The sequence below is a fragment of the Erpetoichthys calabaricus genome, chromosome 10 (assembly GCF_900747795.2).
Source record: "Erpetoichthys calabaricus chromosome 10, fErpCal1.3, whole genome shotgun sequence".
NCBI lineage: Eukaryota > Metazoa > Chordata > Cladistia > Polypteriformes > Polypteridae > Erpetoichthys > Erpetoichthys calabaricus.
Window position 1 is genome coordinate 156,212,335 of NC_041403.2, and position 15,905 is coordinate 156,228,239.

Consider the following 15,905-nt stretch of genomic DNA (forward strand, 5'->3'; position numbering starts at 1 on the left):
ATTGTCTGTAGACCTCCGAGACAGGATTGTCACGAGGCACAAATCTGGGGAAGGTTACAGAAAAATTTCTGCTGCTTTGAAGGTCCCAATGAGCACAGTGGCCTCCATCATCCGTAAGTGGAAGAAGTTCAAAACCACCAGGACACTTCCTAGAGCTGGCCGGCAATCTAAACTGAGCGATCTGGGGAGAAGGGCCTTAGTCGGGGAGGTGACCAAGAACCTGATGGCCACTCTGTTAGAGCTCCAGAGGTCCTCTGTGGAGGGAGGAGAACCTTCCAGAAGGACAACCATCTCTGCAACAATCCACCAATCAGGCCTGTATGGTAGAGTGGCCAGACGGAAGCCACTCCTTAGTAAAAGGCACATGGCAGCCCACCTGGAGTTTGCCAAAAGGCACCTGAAGGACTCTCAGACCATGAGAAAGAAAACTCTCTACTCTGATGAGACAAAGATTGAACTCTTTGGTGTGAATGCCAAGCATCACATTTGGAGGAAACCAGGCACCGCTCATCACCAGGCCAATACCATCCCTACAGTGAAGCATGGTGGTGGCAGCATCATGCTGTGGGGATGTTTTTCAGCGGCAGGAACTGGGAGACTAGTCAGGATAAAGGGAAAGATGACTGCAGCAATGTACAGAGACATCCTGGATGAAAACCTGCTCCAGAGCGCTCTTGACCTCCGACTGGGGCGACGGTTCATCTTTCAGCAGGACAACGACCCTAAGCACACAGCCAAGATATCAATGGAGTGGCTTCAGGGCAACTCTGTGAATGTCCTTGAGTGGCCCAGCCAGAGCCCAGACTTGAATCCGATTGAACATCTCTGGAGAGATCTTAAAATGGCTGTGCACCGACGCTTCCCATCCAACCTGATGGAGCTCGAGAGGTGCTGCAAAGAGGAATGGGCGAAACTGGCCAAGGATAGGTGTGCCAAGCTTGTGCCATCATATTCAAAAAGACTTGAGGCTGTAATTGCTGCCAAAGGTGCATCGACAAAGTATTGAGCAAAGGCTGTGAATACTTATGTACGTGGGATTTCTCAGTTTTTTTTATTTTTAAAAAATTTTCAAAAACTTCAAGTTAACTTTTTTTATGTTGTCATTATGGAGTGTTGTGTGTAGAATTCTGAGAAATAAACTGAATTTAATCCATTTTGGAATAAGGCTGTAACATAATAAAATGTGGAAAAAGTGATGCGCTGTGAATACTTTCCAGATGCACTGTAAGTTCAGTGAGTCCACCATCGGCCCATTGGTGGTTTGGTAACACTGGGCCTATATGATCACTACCTTATAGCTTCCGCTATTTAATGCTGTTGACGAATAAGTAACACTATGAATCTGTGCTGTCAGTGTTTTAAATTCTACAAGTATAAATAATGTGAACGACTTCAAAAAGTATAATTTTTATATTGGCTAAAGTCACACAATTTTTATGTTATTGGTAATGTTTTCATATTCAAGGTTGTATAAAGACAGCTGTACTAATACCAATAAATGCAAAGGCACGTTAATAAAGAGTTTAGACATTAGAATTATGCTTATCATTCCTTGTCTTGGGCGGCACGGTGGCGCAGTGGGTAGCGCTGCTGCCTCGCAGTTGGGAGACCTGGGGACCTGGGTTCGCCTCCCGGGTCCTCCCTGTGTGGAGTTTGCATGTTCTACCTGTGTCTGCGTGGGTTTCCTCCGGGCGCTCCGGTTTCCTCCCACAGTCCAAAGACATGCAGGTTAGGTGGATTGGTGATTCTAAATTGGCCCTAGTGTGTGCTGGGTGTGTTTGTGTGTGTCCTGCGGTGGGTTGGCACCTTGCCCGGGATTGGTTCCTTCCTTGTGCCCTGTGTTGGCTGGGATTGGCTCCAGCAGACCCCCGTGACCCTATGTTCGGATTCAGCGGGTTGGAAAATGGATGGATGGATGGATTCCTTGTCTTATTAATTAATAAATTGTACATCTTCAAAATGACACATAATATAAATGTTTGAATTAGCATATGTCATCGTAATTAGGGGTGTTCATAAGAAATGTAATGATTTACTTCATGATTTGTAAAGAATAAATATTCCCAGATGTAATCAAACTTTGTCATTTTTCACTCCCTGATAGAGGGCCAGAAAGTTCTAGATTCCTAGTAAAGGATCTAACATTAAAAATAATGTTATATTTGTAATCTTTCACCTTGAATAGTCTACAACAATACCCTGCATGCATATGTTTGAAATTTGTCATTTTTAACCTTCTGGGTGTGGCTCTTAGAGGGGTAGGACCACCGGTAAAGAATCAAATATCATACATTTTATGATGTTCATCATCAGCAACCTTGAAATAGTATCAAACAACACTTCACGTGCCTATATTACCAATCCCCATTTTTTAAAATTTTGTGAAAAGGAGTAACTTTGATGCTTGTATCCGATTAAGGGTCATTAATATGCATGGAGTCTACAGATGTTGCAGGCACAATTTCAAGTCCTTCTGATTATTTTCACCGAAGACATCTATTGGATAACTCTTTATCATTAGGTTGTAATTTTTTGCACAGAATATGGTGCACAAATGACCTAAAATGGGTCTTGTTCAGGTCCAGAAGGCTAAAAATAGGGGGGGATCCTAAAAAGCTCAACGTTTTGCACACCTAGGTATCAAGATGAGTCCTCATCCTTTTTAAAAGATTTGTGAAAAGGAGTAACTTTGACCCCTCGTATCCCAAGAGAGTCTGAACCCCTGGGGTTTTAGGATGTGTACCCCTGGGGTTGGTTGATGTGGCATGCACAACTTTAGGTCCTTCCGGTTATTTTTGCAGAAGGCACCTTATGAGTTTACTCTTTATCACAAGGGTGTAACTCCTGCACAAAATATATTCCAAAAATGGCCTAAAAATGGGAATTGTTTTGGGTCTAGAGGGCTAAAAATAAGGGGGAACCCCGATGAGTTGAACGGTATGCCATATGTGGCAGTTTTTTGGTACTGGTGCGTCAACAGGCGGTGAAAAAAAAAAATTAAGTGATTTCAAAGTGTTCGTAAGTAATTTTTATGAGCACAAAAAACACAAAAACCATTAAACATTGAAAAAAGGAAAGGATTAGTAAGAGGACGGCATGGCGGTGCTGTGGTAATGCTGCTACCTCGCTATAAGGAGACAGGAGATCACCTCCCAGGGCCTCCTTGTGTGGCCTTTCCATGTCCATGTGGGTTTCCTCCAGGTGTTCCAGTTTTCCTCCCAGCATCCAAAGACATGAAGGTTATATGGTCTGGTGGTAATGAATTGGCTCTCGAATGTCTTCACCCTGCAATGGTAAGGCTCCAACTGCCTTGTGACCTGGCCCTAGTTTCCTGGAGTGTAAAATCTTCAATTTGTAACATTATAGTCTGCTTATATTAAGTTAAAATTTTGCTCAAATAGATCAGGGTGACTTTAATTTATAGAATTCTTAAAGCAGTTTAACTACAGGGGCAAATAATGTTGCAAGCATCCTTCCTGTATTGCACCTGCAACTAATAACTTTCATGCATTTGTTTCATTCGGATTATAACTTAATGGTAGAGGGAACGTACAACAGAGCTCATGCCATAGGATCAGAAGTTATTTCAATTAGTTTATAACTCGGGAAAGAACAAGCATTATGAGGTGTGTAAAAAGATCAAAGACTTTGAGAAGAATCAGTCATCATAAGGCCAACCAGCCAATCAAATGTGCGCAATGTCACATGTCTTGAAGCCCCATGTGAAGTTTTAACATAATTATGACTTATTTGTGGGACCAGAGGAGGCAATGAAAGTGGAAGAACATCATAAAAAGCGACATAAGAGATCAAGACATGAGACCACCAGGGAATGAAACCTACGCATAACGACAATGGCTAAATGAAAAAGTCTCCCAGGGCAACATCCAATTCTGACATTGCTACTTTTCAGTAAGCTTTTCTAAGACTATAGCCAGACGTTTTCTATCTATTTCATTTTTTATTAAACTTCTTCGATTCGTATTATTATACACCAGTAACGAAGCACTGCAGAATACACTTGACTTGACCATTCCTAGTTCTCATCCTCTTTCTCTGTACGTTTTCCATTCGTTTGCTCAGAGGTTGATGCGCTTGCCGCTTCCTGAGCAGCTCTTCTTTACTCCACCCTAGCGGCCCGCTTCTTCTCTTCTTTCATTGGCATCTTTTTGTGTTAAAACGGATTAAGTCAGTGTTTGTGTTGCAATTATTTAGTACGTTTTCCTTAATTTTTCACTTAAGTGTTCAATCTGCCTCAAGAATGATTTAAGATATGAAGAGGTAGGAGAAGTGACGGCGAAGGTGGTAGGGAATGAGAATGGCACCCATATGCATGTGCTGCACGGCCGCCCTGCTGATCGCTGCCGAGAGTTGATACTACAATAAAATAAAATAAAAAAAGGAATAACCTTGGAGGTCAATCATCACCCTGAAAGCGGATAGTAGACACTACGTAGTATATGTGTACCACATTTCAGGTCAATAGGTCAAACGGTTTGTGAGCTACAGGTGATTTAAAATCCTGGACAGACAAACGGACAGCCACAGTAGCATATTCGTATATAAGAAGATTAATAAATGCCACATTGTGTTAACATTTCTATGCTTTGTTTTTTTATCTTTAGTGACTGAAACAAATATTAGGGCACCTAGTGCGGGAAGACTGCTACCTTCTTCCTCACAATGCTATCAAGGCTGAGAGGTCACACCTGAATATAAACAACATGAGGGGCAGATGTTAAGACCCCATTGGTTGGTAAGTGGCACATAACCAAACAGGTGCTGAGCCCACTGTGTCACATGGACACCCATATGTTTGTTAGTGCTGCTGATAATGAGTCCCTATGTAAAGTACTAAGAGTGACAGGCATTAGACATTACTCTTACAGACGCAATGTTTGCTCTGACGGTGTTGATGGAGATGTTTAGAGAAGGCCAGTAGGAGTTGCATTGCGTCTTTGTGGACCTGGAGAAAGCATATGAGAGGGTGACTGAGAGGAGCTGTGGTATTGTATGAAGAAGTTGGGAGTAGCAGAGAAGTACGTAAGAGTTGTACAGGATATGTACGAGGAAGTGTGACAGTGGTGAGGTCTGCGGTAGGAGTGATGGATGCATTCAAGGTGGAGGTGGGATTACATCAGGGATCGGCTCTGAGCCCTTTCTTATTTGCAATGGTTGTGGACAGGTTGACAGACGAGATTAGACAGGAGTCCCCGAAGACTATGATGTTTGCTGATGACATTGTGATCTGTAGCGGTAGTAGGGAGCTGGTTGAGGAGACCCTGGAGTGGTGGAGATATGCTCTAGAGAGGAGAAGAATGAATGTCAGTAGGAACAAAACAGAATACATGTGTGTAAATGAGAGGGAGGTCAGTGGAATGGTGAGGATGAAGGGAGTAGAATTGGTGAAGGTGGACGAGTTTAAATACTTGGGATCAACAGTACAGAGTAATGGGGATTGTGGAAGAGAGGTAAAAAATAGAGTGCAGGCAGGGTGGAATGGGTGGAGAAGAGTGTCAGGAGTGATTTGTGACAGACGAATATCAACAAGAATGAAAGGGAACGTCTACAGGACGGTAGTGAGACCAGCTATGTTATATGGTTAGAGACGGTGACACTGACCAGAAAACAGGAGACAGAGCTGGAGGTAGCAGAGTTAAAGATGCTAAGATTTGCATTGGGTGTGACGAGGATGGATAGAATTAGAAATGAGGACATTAGAGGGTCAGATCAAGTTGGGAGACAAAGTCGGAGAGGCGAGATTGCGTTGGTTTGGACATGTGCAGAGAAGAGATACTGAGCATATTGGGAGAAGGATGCTAAGGATAGAGCTGCCAGGGAAGAGGAAAAGAGGAAGGACTAAGAGAAGGTTTATGAATGTGGTGAGAGAGGACATGCAGATGATGGGTGTGACAGAGCAAGATGCAGAGGACAGAAAGATATGGAAGAAGATGATCCGCTGTGGCAACCCCTAACAGGAGCAGCAGAAAGAAGAAGAAGTACTTATGTGAAGGGAGTCCTATGTGTAATACTATGGGGTGAATGGCAAATGGACATCACTCAAGTCATTGTCTGGCAACGATCTCTATGTGTGTGTTTCTGTGTGTGTGTTCATTTTAAGAACTTAGTAAATGGACTTTTCAAGTCTCACAAATCCCACAATAATAACCCTGGATAAGTGGGTTTGAAAATGGATGGTTGGGCCATTAAGGGATTGTTTCTTTTTTTCAGGTTATGACCAAATTCGTGTTCCCAGTCTGTTTGCCTACACTGGGCCAGTATTGGCACAGTGTACTAATCCCTATTTGGCCATTGTTGGCTGCCCACATCGGCCCGATGTCGATTTGTTTCCTAAAGTCTTTCCAGCACTTTCATTTTCTTAACTGTTCAGAATAGGCAATACTAGGAGTGTGTTCATAATTGACGGAAACACTGAACAAAGGTCATAAATGTTACAAAAGAAGGATTTTATTTTCTTAAGATTCTGTGCAGGAGTCTGATTACATTTCCAATTTTCTTACTGAAATGTATTATTTCACAAATGTGTCAGCATTTATTTTCCATTTACCAGCAGGTAGTCTTTTTAAAAGGTTTCTACCTCTAATCATTTTGTTTTGTTGTTTCTCAATGTACTCTGTTATTTAGACCCTGAACTTCATTTAGGTTAAAATCATTTTTTTTACAGTTTTTTTCACTTGCAATGCAATACAAGGCAAAATGCTTGAAGACCTGTGGAAAGAGCCTGTCTGTTACCCACATGTGGTTTGGCACTCAGATATTCTTTAAACAATTTATTTTCTGAACATTCGCTACCTAATACATAGTTGTGGGGAGGCAACGCCTGGAAGGAGGTGTCACTCTGTGAGCAGACCACAGCATAGGATGGAGCTCCTCCGTGGTGGTCTTTCCTGAAGGAACCAAACCTTGAAGCCCACACTTGGCTATCTTTTCTTTTCTGTTTATTTTCACTGCCTTCATGCCTATGATCACTTGTACTGTACCTTTTGATGGATTTTCAGTTTGAAGTAAACGGGCACAACTGGGTTGGCATCCCAATATCTATTGAACAGACTTTCTCGACCACAGAGGATTTGCAGGCCCTATTCTGTGCTGGGGCTGGACAAGTAAGTCAAATGAGGTAAGACTCCACTGAAACAAAATTGCAGGCTTTGTACTCATAATAATAATGTAACCCAGCTGAGGTTTCATTTTCATTTAGTGCACACCAACTAGAATTTTTCTTAATAAGCGCAACCAAGAAATTGCATAAAATACACCTAAGATTCCTACTGAAGATTGTGAAGAATTCATAGCCTACCTCACTATCATCAGTCGCAAGACAGAAACCCGGGGTCAGATTAATAAAACTTGTGTATGCACAAAAAGAGGCCCGAAATGTGTGTCCTCAGCTTCCCGCACAAACGTTTCGGATTTATAAAAGGAAAACTTGACAGACGAACATATGTGTATTGTGGCACGCGGCTGGGGGTAGTACCCAGCCCGGGATGCCCAAGAGGACCGGAGGAGGGCTCACCCCTCCTCCAGACCACGAGGGGGCATCCGCCCTGGTTGTGTTGGGGACTATGGGTACAGGGCTGTGAAGCCCAACCCTGTAGGGGCCCGTGGTCACCGCCAGTTGGCTCCCCAATGCCTGGAGAGCCCTGGACCTCAGCACTTCTGCCACACCAGGAAGTGCTGGGGGATAGAGGAGCAGGGACACCCGAAGTGTGGGATACAGCCGGCACTTCCGCCACACTGGGGCGTGTCGGTGGAAGATTGCTGGAGCACATCCGGGGGACAATAAAAGGGGCCACTTCCCTTCATTCAGGGCTGGAGTTGGGTGGAAGAGGACGAGGTCTAGGAGAGGAAAGAGGTGGCCTGAAGAGTGAGAAGGCATTGTGTATTGGCCTGGACTATTGGGGTGATTGGTGCTGCGGCACTGGGTTGTGCACTTAAATACTTGAACTGTGTAAATAAATGTGTGTGTTGGACTTTAAAAGATGTCCGTCTGTCTGTGTCCGGGCTACCCACAGTATCTACAGCAACTCTGTCCAATGTGTCCACAACATTTTGGTTAAAATGGGAAATAACGGCAATCCTTGATCAAGTAAGGAAATGCAGCCAAGCCAGCTAAATGATGACTCACACGTACAATAAATCATGTCACTGAGCCATTATCAGAATGTGCATTGACCTGACAAACATATTCAATAAGTAGATATTACGCTTTAAAAGTGATAATTATTGGTAATTATTGTCAGTGTTATCTATTATGTTGGAACAAAAATGTTTCATAAATGAAAATGTGATCAGTGACTCTTAGATGAAGTACCAAAAAATGTGAAATGCTTCAACTTTCATATTACTTAGTCACTGAAGACATCTGAATGTTACACCATGCATTTTCTGTTTCGTTTATTTGGTTGTTTTGTGTGAGGCTGGGATGCCCTTGGAATGGAAGGACCAGGGGACAGAGTGTGCACAGGTCATTATGTCTCCCGGAGCGCTACATGGCAGCCTCCCTTGGGTGCAGTGGTGCCTTAGATTCTGACAGGGCATCATGGGACATGGAGTCCTTTGACTCAGTCCTGTTGGGTTCCGTGGGTACTGCCAGGGGGTGTTGCAAAGACTGGGGACCCCCAACTTCATTGGGTTTCCATCTCCCCTGGAAGTGCTTTCAGACCACATGTGAAGATAAAAGGAGCTGCCTGCCTCAGTTGGATGAGTCAGAATTGGATGGAAGGTGGACAAAACTTATGAGGAGGAATGGAGGAGGCAGTGGAAGAGTGACCGAGAGAAGAGAAAAGAAGACAAAGAGTTGCTTTGTTGTGCTTTATTATACTTGTGGCAGTGGTGGTGGGAAACTCTTGATAAAGAAGAGTTTCCCACAATAATGCCTTTTAAAGTGTTGGGTGTTGGGGGAGCTGGAGCGTCCCCTGGTGTCCAAATTTGGTATTGAGTCTTACATGATTTGAGATCTGCCTGACTTTTTTGACCACTGTTTTGAGAATTTTTTTATGAACCCCCATCATCTCCTTTTTCTTTTGCATAATGTAATTATTTATCTTTCACGTCCTATGAGATTTGTCTTGTGTCTAGCTGAGACATAATACTTTGAGGGACTAGTGAGGAAAACCAGAGTTCACGGAGAAAAACCCACGCAGATATGGGGAACGTAGAAACTCAACATAGATGACCGGGTGTGGGATTCAATCCCTCCATCGTTCTGCTTAAGAAACAATCGATCAAAATATTAACAGCGATCCTTTATGAGCAACTACACCATTTTTCTTTGTATGTGTGATTGTATGAATGTTTTTAAAATGTATTTAACTGTAATGAACATTGAGTATGTGCTTTATATTGAAATACAGATATATAAATAATATATTATAATACAGATTAGACATATTCCGAGTTCCATATTCTGCTCCATTCTAATCCCTCAGTATGCAGTGATCACACCTTCTTTACATACATCACGAGTAAGACATTCCTTTGCCAAGGTTAACGAATACACATTTACAATACCACTATTGCATTTTTTGGATTATTATTACTATATTTACTTTTTTTTTTTGTTTACAGTTTAATGACATAAACCAAAAATGGACATGAGAACACGTTTTGGGGAGAATCTGTTCTCTCAGCAACTTACTATGAGGCAGAAACAGGAAGCTGTTAGGGAGAGACTCATATTCTCTGGCTGTTGCAGCTTTGGAACAACTCGATGTAAAACAATCTATGCAAACAGAACAAAAAATGGAAAGGATTTTCATGGTTTAGAGGCGAGAATGTATGATATTATATGCATGAACACGATATGCTTGCTGAATTCACTTCAAAATAGAACAACACATTGAGTGGTACACATACTGTATTGCGTTAAAGTTTCAATTGTGTTTATACACTTACAACACATACAGCATCAAAACGCAACTGCATCACACCCTATAATTAAACGATAAACAGCAGGCTTCAAATTCCTATGGGGCTGTCCTCAATTTTGAAGTGAACCCACAGCGTTTCTCGGAGCTGGTCCTTTACAATGTGGTAGCAATGCAATGCAGCAGAGATTGGGCAGATGATTCTGCAAACACCTTCTTAGGAGGTTATGCACATAAGCTAGAAAGAACAAAATGAAACATTAATCATGCCAAACTTTCCCATTTGTTATGTGTATATTCTGCCAAAGCTGCAATAACAAGGACATTACTGACCTGTAAAGAGGTTCATACACCGGGCACCAGACTGACTTCACAATTTATTTCCTGGCTCACATTTTGCTGCAGACTCTTTTGCATGTTCCTATAGATGTATAACTTGGTTGACAATTCAAATATTTTGGTGCGGCCCACCTATTTGTAGGACTCCTCTGGTGGGCTGTGAGTGTGAGGTTAATTTTTATTAAGGGAAGCATTTTGCTTGCTTCATTGCTTCTTCTCCTCCAACAACAACAAAGGATATCAAAAACTGGTGGCTGCAAAGTACTTGCTATGAGTTAAGGCTTAATAAGGAGAAAATCTTTCTTCATTTATATTATACAACATTCAATTATGTCCATATTATTTAAATTAGGATTATAAAGGGCACTCTTCTGGCCCACCACTTAAATCAGTATCATGTTTGGGCAGTGTGGTACATTGGGTATGGAATTGGACTTTAAATATTAGATTGCTGGTTCACTGATTCACAGTTGAGACTTAGCGGGTCATTTAACCTGCCTGTGCTTCACAAGAATAAAATAAATCTATGTGAATAACTACACTATATAGAGAACAAGACAGTTACCTCAGGAAAAGGTAGTCAGCCTGATATACATAGATAAAAATGATGACTGTGCCAGACAATTTTCATACACTGTGGATGAATGGCAACAGGGAGGAAGGAGGTGAGCTAATCTGTATCTTAAAAAAGGTCTTTAGGAAGTCCTGAAAGAGAAGCTAGGCTGGGAATTAAGGATGAAAACAGAAAAAAGTAACATTTCCAGAGTGTCATCAAACTTTTGGTGATCACTGAAAGTCAGTGCCAGTTTAACTGGACACCTGACAGATGGCAGGTTTAAAGTCTGACTCAAGGCTGTTGTAGCATTACACCCTGACAATAATAGTAAAGATGAACCAATGGCTCATGTAGTACATGAGAGGTCTTCGACTATCTATATAAAGAATTTAGGAAAGATCACATGAGATCTTCATAGCAGTGTTTACAGCAAAGAAGAGAATTTTTGAACCAAATGCCAAAAAAATAGTTTTTGGAGAGTCAGGAATTAAATTGTGCTGTGAGTTAAGAGATAAGCTGCTAAGAAAAATGCTGCAGATAAATTAATTCATAAACCATGGATGCATGAGTCCCTGTTATATGCAGACAGAAATCTTCATTCCAGGTCATTTATTTCAGCAGCAAAATTATACAGAACTTTCTTTAACAATCAATAAACTAAAAATTAGGTTTAGGAAAGATTTTTGGCTATAAATTGTGAGAGATGCTGCTCCTATGATTGACTTGTTTGAATGACCCTTCACACGTACGGCACAGGGGACTTAATTCTTATCTGTTGCAGCAAAAGGCCACTGGAGCTTTAGATGAATTATACAGATGGATGGGTCTGTAGCATACGTTATTAAAAAGGCGACTTACTGTCACACCATTAAATACATATTGCACTTTAGATAGCATGTTATTTTGGAGTACTTCAAGGCATAATGCATGTAATGATATATTATTGGGTGTTAATTGGGATTAATATATTTTTAGAAAATATAGTATATACATTTATGTATATATAGATAGATATAAATATATAGATATATAAATATATTCAGTACATATATCATACAGTACGTACAATCTATCAATATATTCATCTATTATATAGTGCTTTTCACATCTATCTATCTATCTATCTATCTATCTATCTATCTATCTATCTATCTATCTATCTATCTATCTATCTATCTATCATATATACTGTATACTGTACATCTGGTTCAATACATATTGGCTTAGGTACATATACTTAAAATTTTAAAAAGATTAGTTAAGTGATGTACCTCCATTCAGAGGCACTTGTCAAATTCATATATTGGTTTAGAAAATATCCATCTGGATATATAAGTCAGAATGAACAGACTTTGTGTTGTCCTCCTAACGTGACTGTTTCTAATTTTGTTTCAAAATTGCAGAAACATCGTTGCCAGTATTACACCTTTGAAGCAGACCTGTACACCTGTCAGACATTTTCCTTCTAATGTCATATTGTTAAGGTCCAGGTTTATAAGAAGCTTTTCATTCATAACATATCTAAGCAGCCACAAGCCTGCCTGTTCTCCTTGCCCCATTCCATCCAGCCCAGTCTAAAATGTGATGCAGGACAGAGCATTATTATATCCCTTACAAAAATGAAACATATTGCAATATACTCAAAGATATTCCAAAAATATGTGGACATATCTTTCAATTTAATGTAACTCACATGTAGTTCAAATTAATGTTAAAACATTGTTGCAAACAAACTTTGAAATAGATTGTGTATGAGAAATGAAATATACATTGTGTGCAGACCCATGGCAGATTATTCATGCCTTATCTTTTTTTTACCTGGACAAAGCAAACCCAGTCTTCTTTATGATTCCAAATGATTTTATTCATTTTTTTTTAATTTACTTAATTTTAATTTTTGACTCTCTAAATAGCCATCCACATGGAGGTTCTAGAACGAACCTTTATTTATCAAGATCTGTAACAGGATCCATAAATCACAATGAATACATGATAACAGATTTATGAAATGCCAATGGGTTCCTGATTTTAAAAGGACTCTCAGTGCAGACAGTAATTCAGACTGAGTCGTTGTATCCTGCTTTGTAGCCTAACATACATTAGAGATTTGTATTTTACTAAACTTTTTAAAAGGAAAAGAACCAATTTCATATGCACAAAGCCCATTCCAGAATAAAATGATTCTTTGTCAAGCAATGGCTCTACGAGGAACCACACAACCCAGTAAAATGCCAAAAAGAACTGTTAGTTTTTAAATTTTAGGATATATCTCAATATTAAAACACCTATGAGACTGAATGATATTTTCAATTCCAGGGTAAAATATTTTTAAAGTATACTTCAATATTCAAAAAATTCTTGAAGTATAAACTCTAAAAATATTTTACAGTATGTAATTCCTAGTATTTTAAAATATAGTAAAAAATATTTTTATATTTTGGAAAATATGTTACAATATACAAAAACAAGAATAATTTACATATTTTCAAATATATTTCATTATATTGCATTATATTGTAATATATCTATATTTGACACATTTTATTATTTTATAACATATTTTAAAATATGTTAATATAGGTAATAAAACATTCTAAAAATACAGTTTAGTTGTATATTCTTTGTAAGGGATGACACAACTACATTTAAAATATAGTAAGAAATTTGTTTTTATATTTTGGAAAATATATTGAAATGTACAAAAATGGCAATTATTAACGTGTTTTCAAATACATTTAATTATTCTACAAGATATTGTAATATATTTATCCTTAGCATATTTTATTACATATTAATGTAGGTAATAACAAATTTAAAAAATATATACTTACATAAATATATACTCACACACATATATATATAGTTACACGTGCACATGGGAGGCAGCTAAATGGCTCGAAGATGGTAATTTCATGCCAGCCCAGGGGTGGCAGTATGCATTAGCCCTTTCCCTCTTTCTCCTGCAGACCACCCAAAGGAAATCCCGCCTTCCCGAGACTTCCAGTTCTGGGCACAATGACAAAACTTCTGGGTCCAAGCCCAGTGACATCACTTCCTCCAACTGACTATAGATACACCATCTTTCTGCCATTAAGACAGTTCTGTTTTGGACTGTAAAGACCTACAGTATTGCTGTTTTCTTACCTAAATTTCATCAGAATCTTCAAGTATGTGTTGTTTTGCTTTATTTACAATAATATATATATATATATATATATATATATATATATATATATATAGTCATATGAAAAACCCTCTCAGCCTGCATAATAATTTACTTTGCTTTCAACAAAAAGGATAACAGTGGTATGTCTTTCATTTCCTAGGAACATCTGAGTACTGCGGTGTTTTCCGAACAAAGATTTTTAGTGATGCAATATTTAGTTGTATGAAATTAAATCAAATGTGAAAAACTGGCTGTGCACAAATTTGGGTCCCCTTGTAATTTTGCTGATTTGAATGCCTGTCACTGCTCAATGCTGATTACTTGTAACACCAAATTGGTTGGATGAGCTCGTTAAGCCTTGAACTTCATAGACAGGTGTGTCCGATCAGGAGATATAAAGGGATTTAAGGTGGTCAATTACAAGTTGTGCTTCCCTTTGACTCTCCTCTGAAGAGAGACAGGATGGGATCCTCAAAGCAACTCTCAAAAGATCTGAAAACAATGATTGTTGAGTCGCCTGGTTTAGGGGAAGGCTACAAAAAGCCATCTCAGAGGTTTAAACTGTCTGCTTCAACTGTAAGGAATGGAATCAGGAAATGGAAGGCCACAGGCACAGTTGCTGTTAAACCCAGCAGGTCTGGCAGGCCAAGAAAAATACAGGAGCAGCATACGCGCAGGATTGTGAGAATTGTTACAGACAACCCACAGATCACCTCCAAAGACCTGCAAGAACATCTTGCTGCAGATGGTGTATCTGTACATCGTTCTACAATTCAGTGTAATTTGCACAAAGAACATCTGTATGGCAGGGTGATGAGAAAGAAGCCCTTTCTGCACTCACGCCACAAACAGAGTCGCTTGTTGTATGCAAATGCTCATTTAGACAAGCCAGATTCATTTTGGAACAAAGTGCTTTGGACTGATGAGACAAAAATTGAGTTATTTGGTCATAACAAAAAGTGCTTTGCATGGCGGAAAAAGAACACCGCATTCCAAGAAAAACACCTGCTACCTCCTGTCAAATTTGGTGGAGGTCCCATCATTCTGTGGGGCTGTGTGGCTAGTTCAGGGACTGGGGCCCTTGTTAAAGTCGAGGGTCAGATGAATTCAACCCAATATCAACAAATTCTTCAGGATAATGTTCAAGCATCAGTCACAAAGTTGAAGTTACGCAGGGGTTGGATATTCCAACAAGACAATGACCCAAAACACAGTTCGAAATCTACAAAGGCATTCATGCAGATGGAGAAGTACAATGTTCTGGGATGGCCGTCACAGTCCCCTGACTTGAATATCATCGAAAAATCTATCGGATGATTTGAAGCAGGCTGTCTATACTCAGCAGCCATCAAATTTAACTGAATTGGAGAGATAGTGTATAAAGAATGGTCAAAAATACCTCCATCCAGAATCCAGACACTCATCACAGGCTATAGGAGGACAGCGTCTAGAGGCTGTTAGATTAGCAAAAGGAGGCTCAACTAAGTATTGATGTCCTATCTCTGTTGGGTGCCCAAATTTATGCCACTGTCTAATTTTGTTATGATGCATATTGCATATTTTCTGTTAATCCAATAAACTTGATGTCACTGCTGACATACTACTGTTTCCATAAGGCATGTCAGATATTAAAAGTTGCTACTTTGAAAACTCAGCCAGTGAGAAACAAAAATCCAAAGAATTAAGAGGGGTCATATGACTATATATATGTTAGGTGTATTCCATTTTTGAAAGAAATGTATTTTTATATTTTGAAAAATATATTGCCATATTTGAAAATTTCAATAATGAACATATTTTCAATGAAATTTCTTTATACTGCAAGATATTGTAATGTATTTATCCTTGATATTTTATAAAATATTTTACACTACATTCATATTAGTAGTAATATTCAATAAATTAGATTTTCATTTTTGTAAGGGATGACACAGCTCAATGCATGATTAAATAACAG

The 15,905-nt window shown here is 39.5% G+C and overlaps 1 protein-coding gene across 3 annotated transcripts in view; it reads right to left on the minus strand.

The window, feature by feature from the left end:
- Positions 1–15,905, minus strand: part of lrrc7 (leucine rich repeat containing 7) — a 542,484-nt gene that overhangs the window by 45,047 nt on the left and 481,532 nt on the right. For all 3 annotated transcript variants that reach the window (XM_051932508.1, XM_051932506.1, XM_051932505.1), the window contains one exon: positions 9,659–9,742. In XM_051932508.1, coding sequence (XP_051788468.1) covers positions 9,659–9,742 — 84 coding nt within the window. The remainder of the gene's footprint in view (positions 1–9,658; positions 9,743–15,905) is intronic.